Below are 16155 nucleotides of genomic sequence, written 5' to 3'. Positions count from 1 at the left end.
TAATACCACTCCATTTGAAGTTTACAAGAAGCATTGCAACACCAAGGATACTGTGACCCCACATCACAAGATGCTGTGCTCAATATTTTAATTCAAACAGACATTATCATATTGTGTTTTATTGTACATGACAAGATGGATTTTATTTCCATGTCTTCATCCTTCAATCTTTTTATATGTTACATTGTAATGGCCATAGTTTTAGATTCCTTAATGGGGGCCCCCCTCTTTTAATAGGTCTCATTGTATACTGGATTTTAAATTCAACTAGCTGATGAAGAGAATGCATATATATTCTCGAAACATGTACTAGACGGAATTTTGAGATGAAAGGTAAATACAAATCAATATATAGTATTGACTAGGCAGATCATTTACCTACATATTTGTTGTGATTAAGTCAATACGGATCCAATACCGGCCACTATGGTCAAGATTGTTAACGGGACTTTAGTTTTCATGGGTATGTGTCCGAATACAAACGAACGTTGGACAGCACTGTTCTAGACTTCAAAAGAAGCTATGTGGAGTCAAGTTCATATTGTGCGTTTTGTAAAGCGCGCCAGTATCACACGATCACATGATCATCCTTGGCCATTCATGCCTCACAAAATAATTTGCTATGTGCGAATATTTCTCCTGAGGCAATGGTTGGCTCGGTTTGGCAGCTTCCTATGAATGGTGTATACAGACATAAGTTCCTAATTTACATTTTCTTCTCTTCCATATACACCTCTGAATGTGAGTATAAGATTGAAGTATAACAACTTCCATTATTTACTATATGCGTGGTTACTTGCGTACAGTATTGATTCTTGGGTATTCTTGGGCTACACAAGTACCTAAATTAAGTTTCCGTTTCATACGTTTGTTTACTATATTTGTTAGCGTAAGTTTCAGAGGGAATTTAGCTGGAATCGACAGACAGTAAACATATTTAAAATATTTTCAAACCTATAATCGCAGAGGTTAGGCTTTCCCTGCCCAAAGACCCGGACTAACTCGAACACACAAATGACATGAATCGATGGCTATTTGGCTGCATTAAATATATTAAATTAAAAACATTTTAACATAACTGTTCAGTTGGCAACATTTAATGCTGAAGAAGAAAAAAAGTGAAGTATACTGCATAAAGTAGCGCAAAACATTAGTGGCCTAGTAAACTGGAAGATAGAAGCGATAAATCCATCAAGAAATAATCGAGAATTGCTGCTGCAGCGTAAATTACCTGTACAGTACATCAAGTTTTTTTCGCGGAATATGTATTTATTGACAGTTCCTCCAATATCCCCTAGTGAAAAAAGATCACAGCACTGTGGAAAAGCAGCATGGCTGGTGGTGTGCGGATGTTGTTGTGGTGCGAAATTCATTCGTGGAATATCAACAAAGGTACGAAGCAGATTGGTAGAGAATTAGATGAAGGAGGTGTTTATAAAACTGTAAGTAAGTAGTATTGAGCAGTGTTGTTATGCTCTGATAACTATAAAACTAGTTACCTAATCTAAGACGGTTGCATGTTGTGTTATTTTACTGTAGAAATTTATGTTTATATGTCTTCGAAATTATTTTAGTGTGGTAATCGATCCGACATATTCTGATAATTTACAGATTTCATCAGAATATGTTGATGCTGTGTCCTTTAGTTTCTATCCAATGTAAAACATAGTAACGACGTTTTGTTTATACTTCTGATAGGCATTCGTGTATTAATAATGTAAAAGTGTTTCATTTAATCGCATTGCGTTGGAAGAGTATTTTGCCGAGAAACTCTTCGACGAGTTGATATATTGATCTGATGACATAATAGCTGAAGCTTATTAAAGTGATATCTGTGTGACACAAGTTAATTGCTAAAACTTCTTATAGTGTAAGCATGCACAAATGTGCATTAATGACTTATGGGAACAAGGCCAGAATTCGCCGGCACAGCTATGACGACATACTTAGCCTACACATAACTGTTAAGGATTTATCTTCTTGCAGTCTCTGGCATGGCAGCATTTACGGTGTTTATTGCATAGTTCACTCACGCAGTCTTCATTTGGTCAATGAAAACTTGTGATAGCACAGAACATGTTGTGAAATCCATGAACTGCATAGCGGGTCACAGAGTGTCTGAGTTCGTAGTTTGCTTGTTTCCTCTCTTGTGTCATAATAGCATTTGTTAAATAGAACTTGCTCCGTTTGGGATTCTTCTTTACGAGTAGCACTTGCAAGGTGCTATTGTAGGTCTTTGTGTTTGGCAGAAACAGCTACATTTTGATATTTTCTTTGAAAGATGTGTCTCCCTTTGGGGCATAGATTAATTTATTCTCCCCACTCATAACACTCCCTTCATAAATTGGGCCTTCACTTTATCTAGGTTGTTAGTACTCCAGTTTTCAGTTTCTTCCATGTTATACTTTGTCCCGAGTAAGGTCATTGCTGTTTTGGCTGATAACTGTTGGAGGTTTTGGTGAATATATTGTAGGGCCTATATTGCTTTCAGTTGCTCTTTCCTGTTGGTTAAGAAGGATGTTGGTATGGTTTGGAAGATGATTCCTTGATGTTCCTTGTGGTACAGTTTCTATTGTTTCTCCTTGTAGGCCTGCTTGTAATATCAGTGGGTCCCTCATTGTCTTTCTTCCTCCCTTCGTGAATGTCTTGCATTTATTTATTTATTTATTTATTTATTTATTTATTTATTGGTCATTTTCCTCTGCCCTCATTTTAAGTGGGCCTATGTTAAATTAATTTTTTGAATTTCGTATGTGTTTCTGAGCACTCTACTAAATATATTTATTCAGTAACATTATTTTATTAGGATATGCATTTGTTGCACAGCATGGCGTATCTATTCATTACGGTGAAAGTCCCAATGAGAAGAACAGCTGTTCTCTCCAGAGAGTATACGTCTTTGTGTCGTTACACTGTTGTTACTAGCGCACTCACTGTATTTTTTGTAAAAATACACTACAGTATGTGTTTTTAAATCCAAAGTTACTGCCATGTCATATGCCTGGGTACATTATCAAGAGTTGCTGAACATTTATTTAGTGATTTTGTGATGTCTTCTGTCATGATATTGATGAGTATTCGACTGGTTGGATCTCCTGGTGGGACTCTGTCAGAACATGAAATGTGACTTTGCCTGTTATTAATAATAGTTTTTTTTTCGATCTTTCTAATAATAGTTTTATTGCAGCCAAATGGCCATGTAAGTAAGAACATTAATTCTAACATTTCCACATAGGTCTCATTCTTCTGAGCAGAATTTAGTCAATGATTTCCCTCTATTAGGACATGTCAAGACGTGGTATCTATCACATTCACGATCGCACAATTTACACATGCATCCGAATTCAGGTTCATGAAATGTTTTGGTTTTGCAAAGCTTATAGTGAAAGCCATGAACAGCCAATCTAATTACAATATGTCTTAATTCATAGTTCGCTTCCATCCATCCCCGCGTTGTCATAGCATCTGTTGCATAGAAATCTAACCAAATGTCTTCTCTTTTCTGCTCCAGTTCCGTAAGTAGTCGATCGTAATTTGTCGTGGATGGTAGTGACATCTTGAAGCGTAGCTCTTCGATCAGGAAAGATTCCCTTGTCAGAACATACACAAGTCGAGATAGTGTATACTTCGAAAGCCCCAGAGCTCTCTTTAAGTATGCGGCTTTGACTTTCTCTATTCGTCGTAGACTATTAATATTTAGGTATTCCCAGACGAGTTGTAGACCATAGGTGATTATAGGCACAACTTTAATATTGAAGAGCTGTATCGCTGCTTTGACTGACATCTTACATAAATCTTTGATTTCATTCACTGCTTTAAATGCCAAGATAGTCCTATTCTCTATGTGTTTTGTGAAAACATCACCTCTGGTTTGGAATATGACTCCCAGGTATTTGAAGTGACTAACCCTTGTTAGTTCTTTACCATTGTAATGGACTCTGTCAGTCACTGCTGATCTTCCCCCTTTTCTGAAAATCATGTGGACAGTCTTTTGGTCATTTATGCTGAGATCAATTTCATGTGCCCATGCTGCCAGAAGATCAAAGGACTCTTGCAGGTCCTCCAGCCGTTCTGCAGCGAGAACCATATCATCTGCATATACATACAACTTTACACCATCCTTGATGCATCGCGTCACATCCGAAGTGATTATTGAGAACAGAAGAGGACTTAGAGGATCTCCTTGTAGTACACCATTGGTCTGTGCTATTGCATCTGATATTGATATGTTATCCTGTATAAATACTGTATTGTTGGAGAGAATGTCTTTGATTATGACCGTCAGGTAGTGACTCTTACCAATTAATTGTTCCAACTTTGTCAGGAGTATGTTCCTATTGAGCATATCGAAAGCTTTAGAGAAGTCAACAAAGATTGCGTGGAGCTTTCCACCTGGTACTCTTAGTGCTTCCTCGATATCTTGTTTTAAACACTCCACCGCTTGCAGGGTAGATCTACCTCTTCTGAAACCAAACTGTTGCTCTGGTATATATTGATCCACAAGTGTTGTTAGCCTGTCAGTGAGAATTTTGGTCATTACCTTAAAAAGAGTGCATTCGAGTGCGATACCTCTGTACGAGTCTGGATCTCCCATGTCCCCTTTGCCCTTGTATACCATTTTGATGTAGGATCTCCTCCAGCTAGCTGGTATTCTACCTCTCCGAAGACATTCGTTCATCAAATAAGACCACGTTTCTTTCAAAATTGGAGTCACAATTTTTAAATGTTCGTAGTAAATCTGATCAGGTCCACAAGCCTTTCCATTTCCCATGCTGTGTATAGCGTTCTCGATATTCATTACAGTTATAGGCAAAAACTCAGTTACATCTTCTAATTGTGTCTGTAGCGGTCGAGTATCTTTAACCTGAAGCACTTGACACATATGTTTTTCCCAGGTTTCTATTGGTATGTCCCTAGGGAATTTTGGTTTTCTTGGGTTCAGTATTTTATAAGGATGTCGTTCAGCAACTTCTATCTTCTTTATATCTAGCATTTCTTGGTACTCTTTCTTCTTTTGTTTTATTAGCTGCTTATAGAGCCTGCGAGAGAGTGTGTATATTTCAAGGTTTTCTGGAGACGGAGAATTCAAGGTAATGTGTAATTTATTCAGCGTTTCTTTCCTAGCAGCATAGCAGTCTGAGTCGAACCAGGGCTTTGCTTTCCGTTTGTATGGATCTGTATACTGTATAGCCTTCTGCATCTGGCGGTCTAATTCTAGAACAGCTTCGTCCAACATACCGTCCCTGATCAGTTCCTGTACTATTTCAAAATTTGCTTCTTGTATTTTGGCAGAGTCAAGTGTCCTTGTGGGGTAGAGTGGTGGCATTTTCTTTTTCCCATCTTGCAATAAAAGATTAAAGTTTGTTTCTACTGGCAAATGTTTTCTAATAGCAATAGGGATGACCTGTTGGTGCGTTGGATGGATGTTTTGCAAGTTCGTAAATACAAGATCTATTGTACTCCTCCCGTTATATGCTACGTATGTAAACTGATTTCGCTGGTTGATTAATTTTAAGCCTTCTTCTTCCAAATATTCCATCACACACGTAGTTTTAAAATCTGGCTTGTCAATTCTACAATTCATATCACCAGCAAGTAACAATGGTTCATCTGGGTCCAACTTGTTTAAGATAGTACCTAATCCTTCTATTATGTCATTCACTGGGGAGTGTGGTTGGTAGTATAGGCATGCTATGGAACATATTTTAGTTCTTATAAACAAGATGTGCTCTGAAGAGTGTATTACTTGAAAAGGCGAGAAATCGCATTTTAATAGGCACGTGATTCCACCTTTTGGTCTGCCTACATGCTCCTGGGAGGCGAAATTATGGATTGTATACATGCCTTTTGTGGACCATTCATATGTCAGCATTGTCTCAGTTAAGATAGCAATATCGTAAGTCATGAAGAAGTTATCAGGGAGCATATTGCTTGCATTTGTCAGGCCTTCTATATTCCAAAGTAATGTCCTAATTTGTATCTGTGTGGTGCATCTTGTGCATTCGCTTCCACTATTTGCAACATAATTACTGCTAGTCAAGTTTGATTCCCTCAGTTCTCCTACTCCGAAACCGATACTGTCTTACGAGCACTCCTTTAGGCCAGAAAGCGGGTGAGCTTGTTCGTTCTAGTTCATCGAACCGTATTCCAATTTTAAAAGCTTTAAAGTAGCCTTTACTTTGCAGCTCGTCACACTGTATTTCACCTGTTATACCTTGTTTCTGCATATGCCTTTTAAGTTTATCAGTTGTGGTATCCCGATGTAACTTTCCCACGTAAAGCCAGGCTCGTCTTTCTCCTGCTTGTAATTCTGTACTTGAAGGGTCCATGGTGCCCACAACGGCAGTACTGTCCTTTCTGACTCCTTGTTGCCTTTTAGTTAGCTCTTGGTATCCCTCTCTAAATTCCACTTTATATTTGTCATGAACTTGCTCTGTTGACGGATTTACACTACATTCTTCAATCTCATATTTTCCTGGGTTGTTCTGCTCCTTGCCTAACGTATTTTCCCGCCTTTCTCTAATGATTGAGGAGTGAGAATTGTTGTGAGCTTCAAGACTTCTCTGCTCTAGGATTGCGGATTCATCATATAACTTCGCAGTTTCCTTCACTGTCGTCAGTAGCTCTGTTTGTTGTAATTGAGCTTCTAGAATAAGGGACATTTTCTGCATCAAAGTCTCAGCGACATCATTCATTTTTTCTTTCAGCTCCTTACAGGACTTTATGCTTTCTGTGATGGCTTCGGCATTTTCCGGAGATGTTTTACACAGCCCATAGTTGTGTAGTCTGTATCTGCAAGTGTCACACATCCAGAGTAGATTGCCTTTTTTGGAATTCAATGCCTTGGCTTCTGTTACTCCCAATGGGGTACAGGTACTATGAAACCAAAGGGGACATCCATCACAGCCCACGGCGTTGTCGTCCTTTGTGAAAGGGACGTTACATTTTGAACATTTTGTCGCTTCCATGCTATAACTGTTTGGTGTAATGTCCTGTCGCAAAGATGAATGTTTTACCGAACTGTGTTGTGGCAATTCGAGCATTATAGCGAGACTGTCACTGAATAATTATTGCCATAGTTGTTTACTAAATGTATGTATATTCATTGCTATCAATTTTGAAGCCAAATCTAAGAATCTATATGAAACAAGTAAAGCTCACTATCATCGAATAATTATTGTAATAGTCGATTACTAGTCAACCCACGGAGCTTTGTGAACTAGTAAAGCTCGGTTTTTCATCCAAACCATAAAATGGCCGCTGCTTATTGTAGTGCACTCGCACTTGAGTTATATAACAATCACGATTTGGAGTTCTTCGCCTTATGCAGATGTCTACTGAATCACTACACACGCAAGACTCAATAATTCGCAATTAATGCCACTGGATCAGTTTTGATATCTGGTAGGCCGTGATTTCAAATAGTAAACCGTCACTATCCGTATACTTGTTTAAATCAACAATGGCTATTTGCACTAAGTCGTATACACTTATCACGAATAAATAAAATAATGCCTTAAATTAATTTATCTCCATATCTACAAAACTGAACACTTGAATAAGGTGTAATTCTCTTCTAGTTTCCAAATGATCACTTTATCTGATGAAAACACACACACTCAGATCGATGGATAATCACAAGTCACATTAAATTTTATTGATACAGGCCCTATGTATTTCAGGGAATTGAGTACGTCAGTATCACATACACCGATCACAAACTTTACACTGCTCTTGCACAATTATATTCCCACATTATAATTAACAGATTATATAAAACACTGAACACATATAACACATATATTATTTGGATGCAATTTTTAGTTCAAATACTAAAGTTTTGGTTTCCCTGTTTTTTGGCAAAAAGAAGTGATATTATGGATGTGAATAATTTTCTCATGGAACTGTTGATCATAGAGACAAGTTAGGAGTGATAGGCGGGAGAGTACTTGTGAAAGAAGATTGTAAGCTATGAAAAAATTAAGGATGAGGAACATGAAATTCTAGGTGTAAGACTCATCTCTAAAAACAATAGGCATCTTGATGTTTTTGGAATATACAGACCTGACACTGATGCAGAATTATTTTATAAGATAATCAATTATGTGGGGAATGACACAGAAAGGAACATTATTGTAGTGGTTGAACTAAACTTGCCAAATGTTATTCAAATATTTGCAAAGATTTTCACCTCCTGTTTTACAAATGACTAACAGGTTCTCAACTTGTGAAAATACCTTGAGAATGACTTTCTCTTCAAGCATCATCACACATTGTATTTTATTCAACCATTGATATTTTAACCATTAGGGTTTATAGATTGTATTTTAACATTGTGTTTATCTTTGTTTACCTGCCCAATTTTGGCTGAAGATGACGTCTGAGACGTTGAAACCACTACCAAATAAAGTAATGTTGTGATTTTAAATTAGCAGCATATTTTGGTATTGAAAAGGTGGATATTGCACTCTACTTTATTGTTTGTTAATGACAGTTTCCTTCTCAGTTCTAACCCTTCCCCATCCTTCATCACAAAATCCTTCCATATGTTACTGCCCAGGTTCTACTCTCACTGCATAGCGATTGTAGAAAAGCCATATTACTAAAACTTTCAGTAATACGGGAGAAAAGAATGCGATTTTACATTCAGCATATATGAAACCATGAACACGTTATTGTTTTAAGCTCATAACAGTTTGTAGATCTCTTTCTACCATAACCAAAATCTCTGTTTGTTCATGAGGATGTCAAGATGTAAAGTGACCATTGTTATTGGTGTAAAAGGGAAGAAATTAGTAGAATGGAAAATATCTTCCGTAGGCCTAAATATCAAAAGGTTGTCAATTTAGATGGACAACAAACAAGTCAAACAGCTAATGAGCGAAATAGGTAACACTTCAATAGCAGTGTTGTTTCTGTAGAGTAAACTGGAATTGATATACAGGCAACTGAAATGGCGTTGAATCTAAATGCCTTCACACAGTAGCAGAGTCCTTACTTTTGTTAGCTGTGTACGTGCTCAAATTATGTGTATACATGATTATCACTCATGGTTGGCTTTTCTGATTCAAAGAGAGTATTCAGTCTTGAAACGGATCACCTACCTAGACAACGCCGGAGAATAGTTGCAATCAAATACAAAATATAAAAAATAAACAGAGACAGAGATCGCAGATGCAGCGGAAGAAGGCGGTGTGTTAATATAGGTCGATGGATTTCAACCACAGCAGACTAAGAACATGTACGAATTTAGACCCAGTCATCCTTAACATAAAATAAAATAAACATCTATTTAGGGCAATCCAGTCTACTTAATGAAAGAAGATAAATATAAATATGTTTATTGAAAAACAAACCGAAGCAGAGCAAATCAAAAGGTATGAAAGATAAATCACCTGCCAGCAAATTCCCAAACTCTTAATATTTCCATCTCCACTAACGTGAGCCGATATATGTATTCACATTTGACTTAGGTGTTAAAAAAATTTCTCACCATCCCAAGAAAACAGCAAAAACACGACCCACTCCCTCGTAACAATACCCAATGGTGAATGTCAGAACGACATTCCAAGACAAAGAAAAAAGAAAAATGTGTAAGGACAGGTCATGGTGAAAAGTTGACCTGCGTGGATCATAATAAAAACTGGAGGTCACACTGAAATAATAAAGCAAGGATACATTGACCAGTTCCCTGGCATCCGGCATAAAATAATCTTTATTAGAATGAAATTATTAGTCAAAGAAAGATAAGAAATATAAAACAAGATGCAAAAAAAATTTTGAATTAAAGCAAAATTCGTACCGGCATGTAAAAACAAATGCTTCATCATTCATAAAAATCATTCATGCAACCCATAGGTTGAAGCTCTCGTAGATTTCTGGGATAAATCAATGCAGTGAAACAAGCTTCATACTTCAGATGTCTTACCAAAGACATTCTCATCACAAAATGTAGCATTGTAAAATCATCCCACACAGCATGTCATCAAAATTATCTCCTGTTGATAATATCAGAAAGCGAGAACTTATTCAAGACACAAAAATCAGAAAGATTCACATCCCGAACGTAGAGAGCGAAAAATAATATAAAATGCAAGAGTCGACATTCACACGGCAAACATTCACCATTAAAACTAATAAAATTATGTAATGGTGCCACCTTTTCAATACACCTAAACTTAGTAATGTAAGGTTACATCACTAGTTGCATAATTTTATTCATTTTAGTTGTGATCTCAGTTCAATATGGACCATAATGAAATTTTTATCATCAAACATTCACCACTCAAATAGATAACCATAGGTAGCACACTATGACTGAACCAAGAATTCCGATCTAGATGAAAACATCAATAACAGCATACTAGCTAGGAGCAGATTCTGATATGATAAATACAGACCAAACATGGTTATTCAAACAGGCTTTTATCAGAGAAAGTGTCCAAATGCCAAGCAACCGTGAGAAGGATGAATAAATATATTGAAGACACACTTAAAATCAAAATCCAGCTTGACTTACCACATAACAATGAATAAAAAGAGGACAAAGAGGTGTAGTAATTGTGCCGCAGCATTAAGGCAGCTTGAAATGACAAAAGGTTGAGAAACAGCATAAAAATTCCTTGTGAATGATTAAAACCTCCAATTTTTTCAACACGTCTACCAAAACAAAAAACTCCAGAGAAGATAAAAATTATCTTAAGAAAAGGAATAAAGTATGCTATTTGGCAGAAAGACTTTGCCATCTGATGGGAACGATGCGATATACATAAGGAAACAAAAATTGTTACACAGCACAAGAGAGTCATATAGGTTTGAGACTAACAAAATGGCTTTCAATTCTAGAACATGGAAATTAAAATGCTAAGACAGTCGAAAAGAGTAGACTGGCTCAATCTGCTCCTCTACCTGAGCCATGATCTCTTCCCTTCATGTATTTTTCCAATCAGAATTGTATCTTCTGCTTTTAGCAGAGTCCATGGCTGATCTGGCATCAGCTGCTCTGTCAAGTAGTTAATGACAATGTTGAACAGAATACTTTACTGCTCAATGCTGAGGTACATCGACATCAACAGGAAATCTTGCAGAGATTCCTGAATGCACTTTCACTTTGGTAGAGGGACGAACATATATGCCCTGAGTCCTGAACCAGTCATGCCTACTCCTCAGGGACATTTTGGTGTTGCAGCGCTGCCCAGAAAATCTTCCTGGGAATACAGTCGAAGGTTATCTCTAGATAAATGAATGCCTTGTGGGGTTCCTTATGTAGTACAGTGGTTTTCTATCAAGATCTAGAGTGTCTGTACAGCATTACAAGTTGGCAAATGTTATATGAAACCAGTAGCTGATTTAAAATTGAAAGGTTCGAATTAGCATTTATATTGCATCATAATAATAACCACCGGGCGAGTTGGCCGTGCGCATAGAGGCGCGCGGCTGTGAGCTTGCATCCGGGAGATAGTAGGTTCGAATCCCACTATCGGCAGCCCTGAAAATGGTTTTCCGTGGTTTCCCATTTTCACACCAGGCAAATGCTGGGGCTGTACCTTAATTAAGGCCCCGGCCGCTTCCTTCCAACTCCTAGGCCTTTCCTATCCCATCGTCGCCGTAAGACCTATCTGTGTCGGCGCGACGTAAAGCCCCTAGCAAAAAAAATAAAAATAATAATAACCTGAGTATATTATTACGATGTCTCATAATTTGTATTAGGTCGGGCATCAGAAGTGCAGTTGGTTTTGTATAGTTGTTCTCTCCCCAAGATGTTGGTGGCGTTTGAGGATGTTTAAAAAACAACTCTGTGTCTTTGGTTTCTGGCATGTGCGAGAATTCTGACTCCCTAGTGTTTCGTAAAGTCTATATAGCAGTTGAGGGAATATCAAACAACATTATTATTCAGTTTGTAACGTGGAGTGCTTAGGGCTTAGCATGACCTTCACAGCTAATCCAATGTCGGCCAACACTGCTTTGGTTGTGGTGGAGTTCATAATTCAGTTGTGGCAGATTTCTCAGATTTGATCAGATGACACAGATTGGTATTCTATTAATGCTTGGCACTTTAACAAGAGGTACCAGATGTTTGGAAATTAAAAGGCAAGTGAAATACATGAAGAGGCAGAGAGGAGAACTCATTTCTTCTTACATACTTGGGACTTGTCAATTTGTCCCATTAATATTAAATTACATCCTTTCAATCATTTACTGTATGTCAGTCTACCATGTAATTATTTTAAGATATCATGCCATGTGACCGAGTACAGCAGAACACAAAATTAATGCTTAAAACTACGAGACAGTTACGTGGATAGAGTACGAAACAGCTAGCTGGAATAACTTGCTGAAAGGCTTTCTTAACCCCTTAAGTGGGGAGCTCAGTACACTCCAGCTCACTCCCAGGTGGGAATGATTTCCATGATTGAAGAAAATATTGAATTACTTGCTTAAAAACCCTCTTAGACTAAAATAAATGTAGAAGGGCCCTTTTTTATTATTATACTAGAGTTGAAAACATACAAATTTACTGTTAATGTACAAGTCAATTTGAAGTATACACATCATAACCTGTGAGATCATATTACACATGTCCAATATTTTGCAATGTCCAGTGCACTCGGAGTAGTTTGTGCAAGAGTTGGGCACAGATGGCACTGAAGCATGTGACTTGTGGTTTATACTTGTCTAAATTCACACCTTGTATCCCTGGATCTCCCCACTCTTGATCGTAGCCTGTTCAGGGACTTTGACATCACCCAGCTTTCATATGTCCGGGTGGTAACTGCTCAGCTGCTGGCATACATCTGCAGAGTTGAGGGGTCCTCTTCTTCCACAGCTCCAGCATTCAATCAATCAATCACTACTGATATGCATTTAGGGCAGTCGCCCAGGTGGCAGATTCGCTATCTTTTGTTTTCCTAGCCTTTTCTTAAATGATAGCAAAGAAATTGGAAATTTATTGAACATCTCCCTTGATAAGTTATTCCAATCCCTAACTCCCCTTCCTATAAACGAATATTTGCCCCAATTTGTCCTCTTGAATTCCAACTTTATCTTCATATTATGATCTTTCCTACTTTTAAAGACACCACTCAAACGTATTTGCCTACTGATGTCCTCCCACGCCATCTCTCCACTGACAGCTCGCAACATACCACTTATGGAAAATTCTAAATTCCCATGGAGGGAATTAGATATTTTTCACCAATAGAGCATGTCAAAAACGTATCAGGTGTAAGATTTTTCAGGCGTTTGCTCTATTAACCAGCGTTTCGTCTTGGGTCTGACACTAGACGAAACGCTGGTTAATAGAGCAAACGCCTGAAAAATCTTATACCTGATATGTTTTTACATACCACTTAATCGAGCAGCTCGTCTTTCTCCCAAGTCTTCCCAGCGCAAACTTTGCAACATTTTTGTAACGCTACTCTTTTGTCGGAAATCACCCATAACAAATCGAGCTGCTTTTCTTTGGATTTTTTCCAGTTCTTGAATGAAGTAATCCTGGTGAGGGTCCCATACACTGGAACCATACTCTAGTTGGGTTCTTACCAGAGACTTATATGCCCTCTCTTTTACATCCTTACTACGACCCCTAAATACCCTCATAACCATGTGCAGACATCTGTACCCTTTATTAACAATCTTATTTATGTGATTACCCCAATTAAGGTCTTTTCTTATAGTAACACCTAGGTACTTACAATGATCCTCAAAAGGAACTTTCACCCCCATCAACGTAGTAATTAAAAGTGAGAGGACTTTTCCTATTTGTGAAACTCACAACCAGACCTTTAACCCCGTTTATCATCATTCCATTGCCCACCGTCCATCTCACAACACTATGGAGGTCACCCTGCAGCCACTCACAATCTTGTAACTTATTTATTACTCTGTACAGAATAACATCATCTGCAAACAACCTTATCTCTGATTCCACTTCTTTGCACATATCATTGATATATATAAGAAAACATAAAGATCCAATAATACTGCCTTGAGGAATTCCCCTCTTAATTATTACAGGGTCAGATAAAGCTTCGCCTACTCTAATTCTCTGAGTTCTATTTTCTAGAAATATAGCCACCCATTCAGTCACTCTTTTGTCTAGTCCAATAGCACTCATTTTTGTCAGTAGTCTTCCTTATCAAATGCCTTAGATAGGTCAATTGCAATACAGTCCATTTGGCCTCCTGAATCCAGGATATCTGCTATATCTTGCTGAAATCCTACAAGCTGAGCTTCAGTGGAATAACCTTTCCTAAACCCGAACTGCTTTCTGTCAAACCAGTTATTAATTTCGCAAACATGTCTAATATAATCAGAAAGAATGATTTTCCAAAGCTTTACATGCAATGCATGTCAAATTGATTGGCCTGTAATTTTCAGCTTTATGTCTATCACCCTTTCCTTTATACACGGGGGCTACTATAGCAACTCTCCATTCTTTTGGTATAACTCCTTCAACCAAACAATAATCAAATAAGTACTGTATTTCAGATATGGTACTATATCCCAACCCATTGCCTTCAGTATATCCCCAGAAATCTTATCAATTCCAGCTGCTTTTCTAGTTTTCAACTTTTGTATCTTGCCTGCTCTGGAGAGACAGTAAGCACCTCAGATGTCCTCAGGAAGTCTCTTCCGGGATTTTAGCCGTTGCTGAGGAGGACTAAGTGCATGTAGCGGGTGGGCACTATTGTGTTCCACTGTAAGCCTCTCCCTGTTGGCATTTCTCTGTGCACACAGGGTGATGCTATTCCAGCCAGGTAATAGAGCTTAACTGTCAGAGTAGATTAGCAACCTTTAATCAACCTTTCTTCTTTTCAGAGACTTAGAAAACTTTTGACAAGCTGTGACCTTTCCATTACACTACGGACTCGACTACTCCGGTGCTACGTTTTCAGCATTCTGTTATATGGCGTTGAAGGATGACTTCTCTCCAACTCCATGCTCTAAATACAAAATAAGACACTGAGCAAGTTGGCCATGTGGATAGGGGCACACTGCTGTGAGCTTGCATTCAGGAGATTGTGGGTTTGAACCCCTAAGTCGGCAGCCTTGAAGATGGTTTCCCATTCTCACACCAGGCAAATGCTGGGGGCTGTACCTTAATTAAGGCTATGGCCACTTCCTTCCTACTTGTAGCCCTTTCCTATGCCATCGTTACCATAAGAGCTATTTGTGTCAGTGCGACGTAAAGCAATTTGCTTTAAAAAAAACAACCCATACGGCACCCTCTTGCCTTGTGTTAAAGCTTTTATTACTCTACATACCCTTATCTTATCACACGCGATTGGGGCACCGAATCTGACGTGATCCACACATTTTTAAATATTGGCATGACTCCATCTTTCCATTGGTTTGATTTAGCGCGTCTCTACTGTTTCTTTGAAATTCAGTAACTGTACTGTCTGCGCCAATCAGATCAAGTTCCTACAACAGTCAGCCTCATGCCAGACGTCAAGCGCTTAGCGTTAACATGTGACACTTAGGTTCCATTGTCCTTTGCGGGCTTCTCCACCTGCTTCAAATACACTTGCCTAATCCTCTCGCTAGATAGTCTGTGTCGTCCATATCCTATCAGTTTGCAGCATTTGCCATATAATGAAATTTAAAATTATGATGGCTGTTATTTTAATGTATTGGTAACTTATCGTTTAATTTTGCCATATTAATCGGCGTGAGTACTGAATAAGGGCTCAGTATTGATCATAAAACACAGATTTAAGGCTGTTTCAAATGACTGCAACAATCCAGGATAAGGTACAGAACATCCTGTTCCGATATCGTGCTACACCGCTTCGTTCTGGCCAGTCACCAACTGAGCTGTTCTTGTATCATCTTCTTCTATGTGCCCTGCCCAGTCTCCCGGACGTTGGCGATCAGCGTAGAGCGTGCTTTTCTGTCTTCAGCAACACGGTAGAGTTGTTCAGTGCTTTTTATGCCTGTCTAGTCTTTAATATTCTTAAGCCATGTTGTTCTCCTCCTGCCTATTCCTCGGTGCCCTTCAATTTTGCATTCAAAATTAGATGTAAAACTGCGTATTTTTCACCATGCTAAACATGCCCTAGATATGCAATTTTTCTGTATTTGATGGTGGTTACCAGTTCTTTTTTTGCAGTTTGCTCTCTGTAATACTTGTTTATTAGTGGCATGGTCAGT

At 38.2% G+C, this 16155-nt stretch overlaps 1 protein-coding gene across 7 annotated transcripts in view; it reads left to right on the top strand.

The window, feature by feature from the left end:
- The first annotated feature begins 610 nt into the window (after nucleotides 1-610).
- Nucleotides 611-16155, top strand: part of angel (protein) — a 210739-nt gene continuing 195194 nt past the window's right edge. For 2 of the 7 annotated variants that reach the window (XM_067145550.2, XM_067145547.2), the window contains exon 1: nucleotides 611-741. In XM_067145550.2, coding sequence (XP_067001651.1) covers nucleotides 648-741 — 94 coding nt within the window. In that variant the 5' untranslated portion in view covers nucleotides 611-647. Of the gene's footprint in view, nucleotides 742-1121; nucleotides 1447-16155 lie in introns of those variants that run through there. The other 5 variants (XM_067145545.2, XM_067145551.2, XM_067145549.2 and 2 more) reach the window with 5 other exon arrangements.

The sequence above is a fragment of the Anabrus simplex genome, chromosome 4 (genome assembly GCF_040414725.1).
Source record: "Anabrus simplex isolate iqAnaSimp1 chromosome 4, ASM4041472v1, whole genome shotgun sequence".
NCBI lineage: Eukaryota > Metazoa > Arthropoda > Insecta > Orthoptera > Tettigoniidae > Anabrus > Anabrus simplex.
The sequence above is the reverse complement of the archived record's forward strand: the minus strand, read 5'-3'. Positions and strand labels throughout refer to the sequence as shown.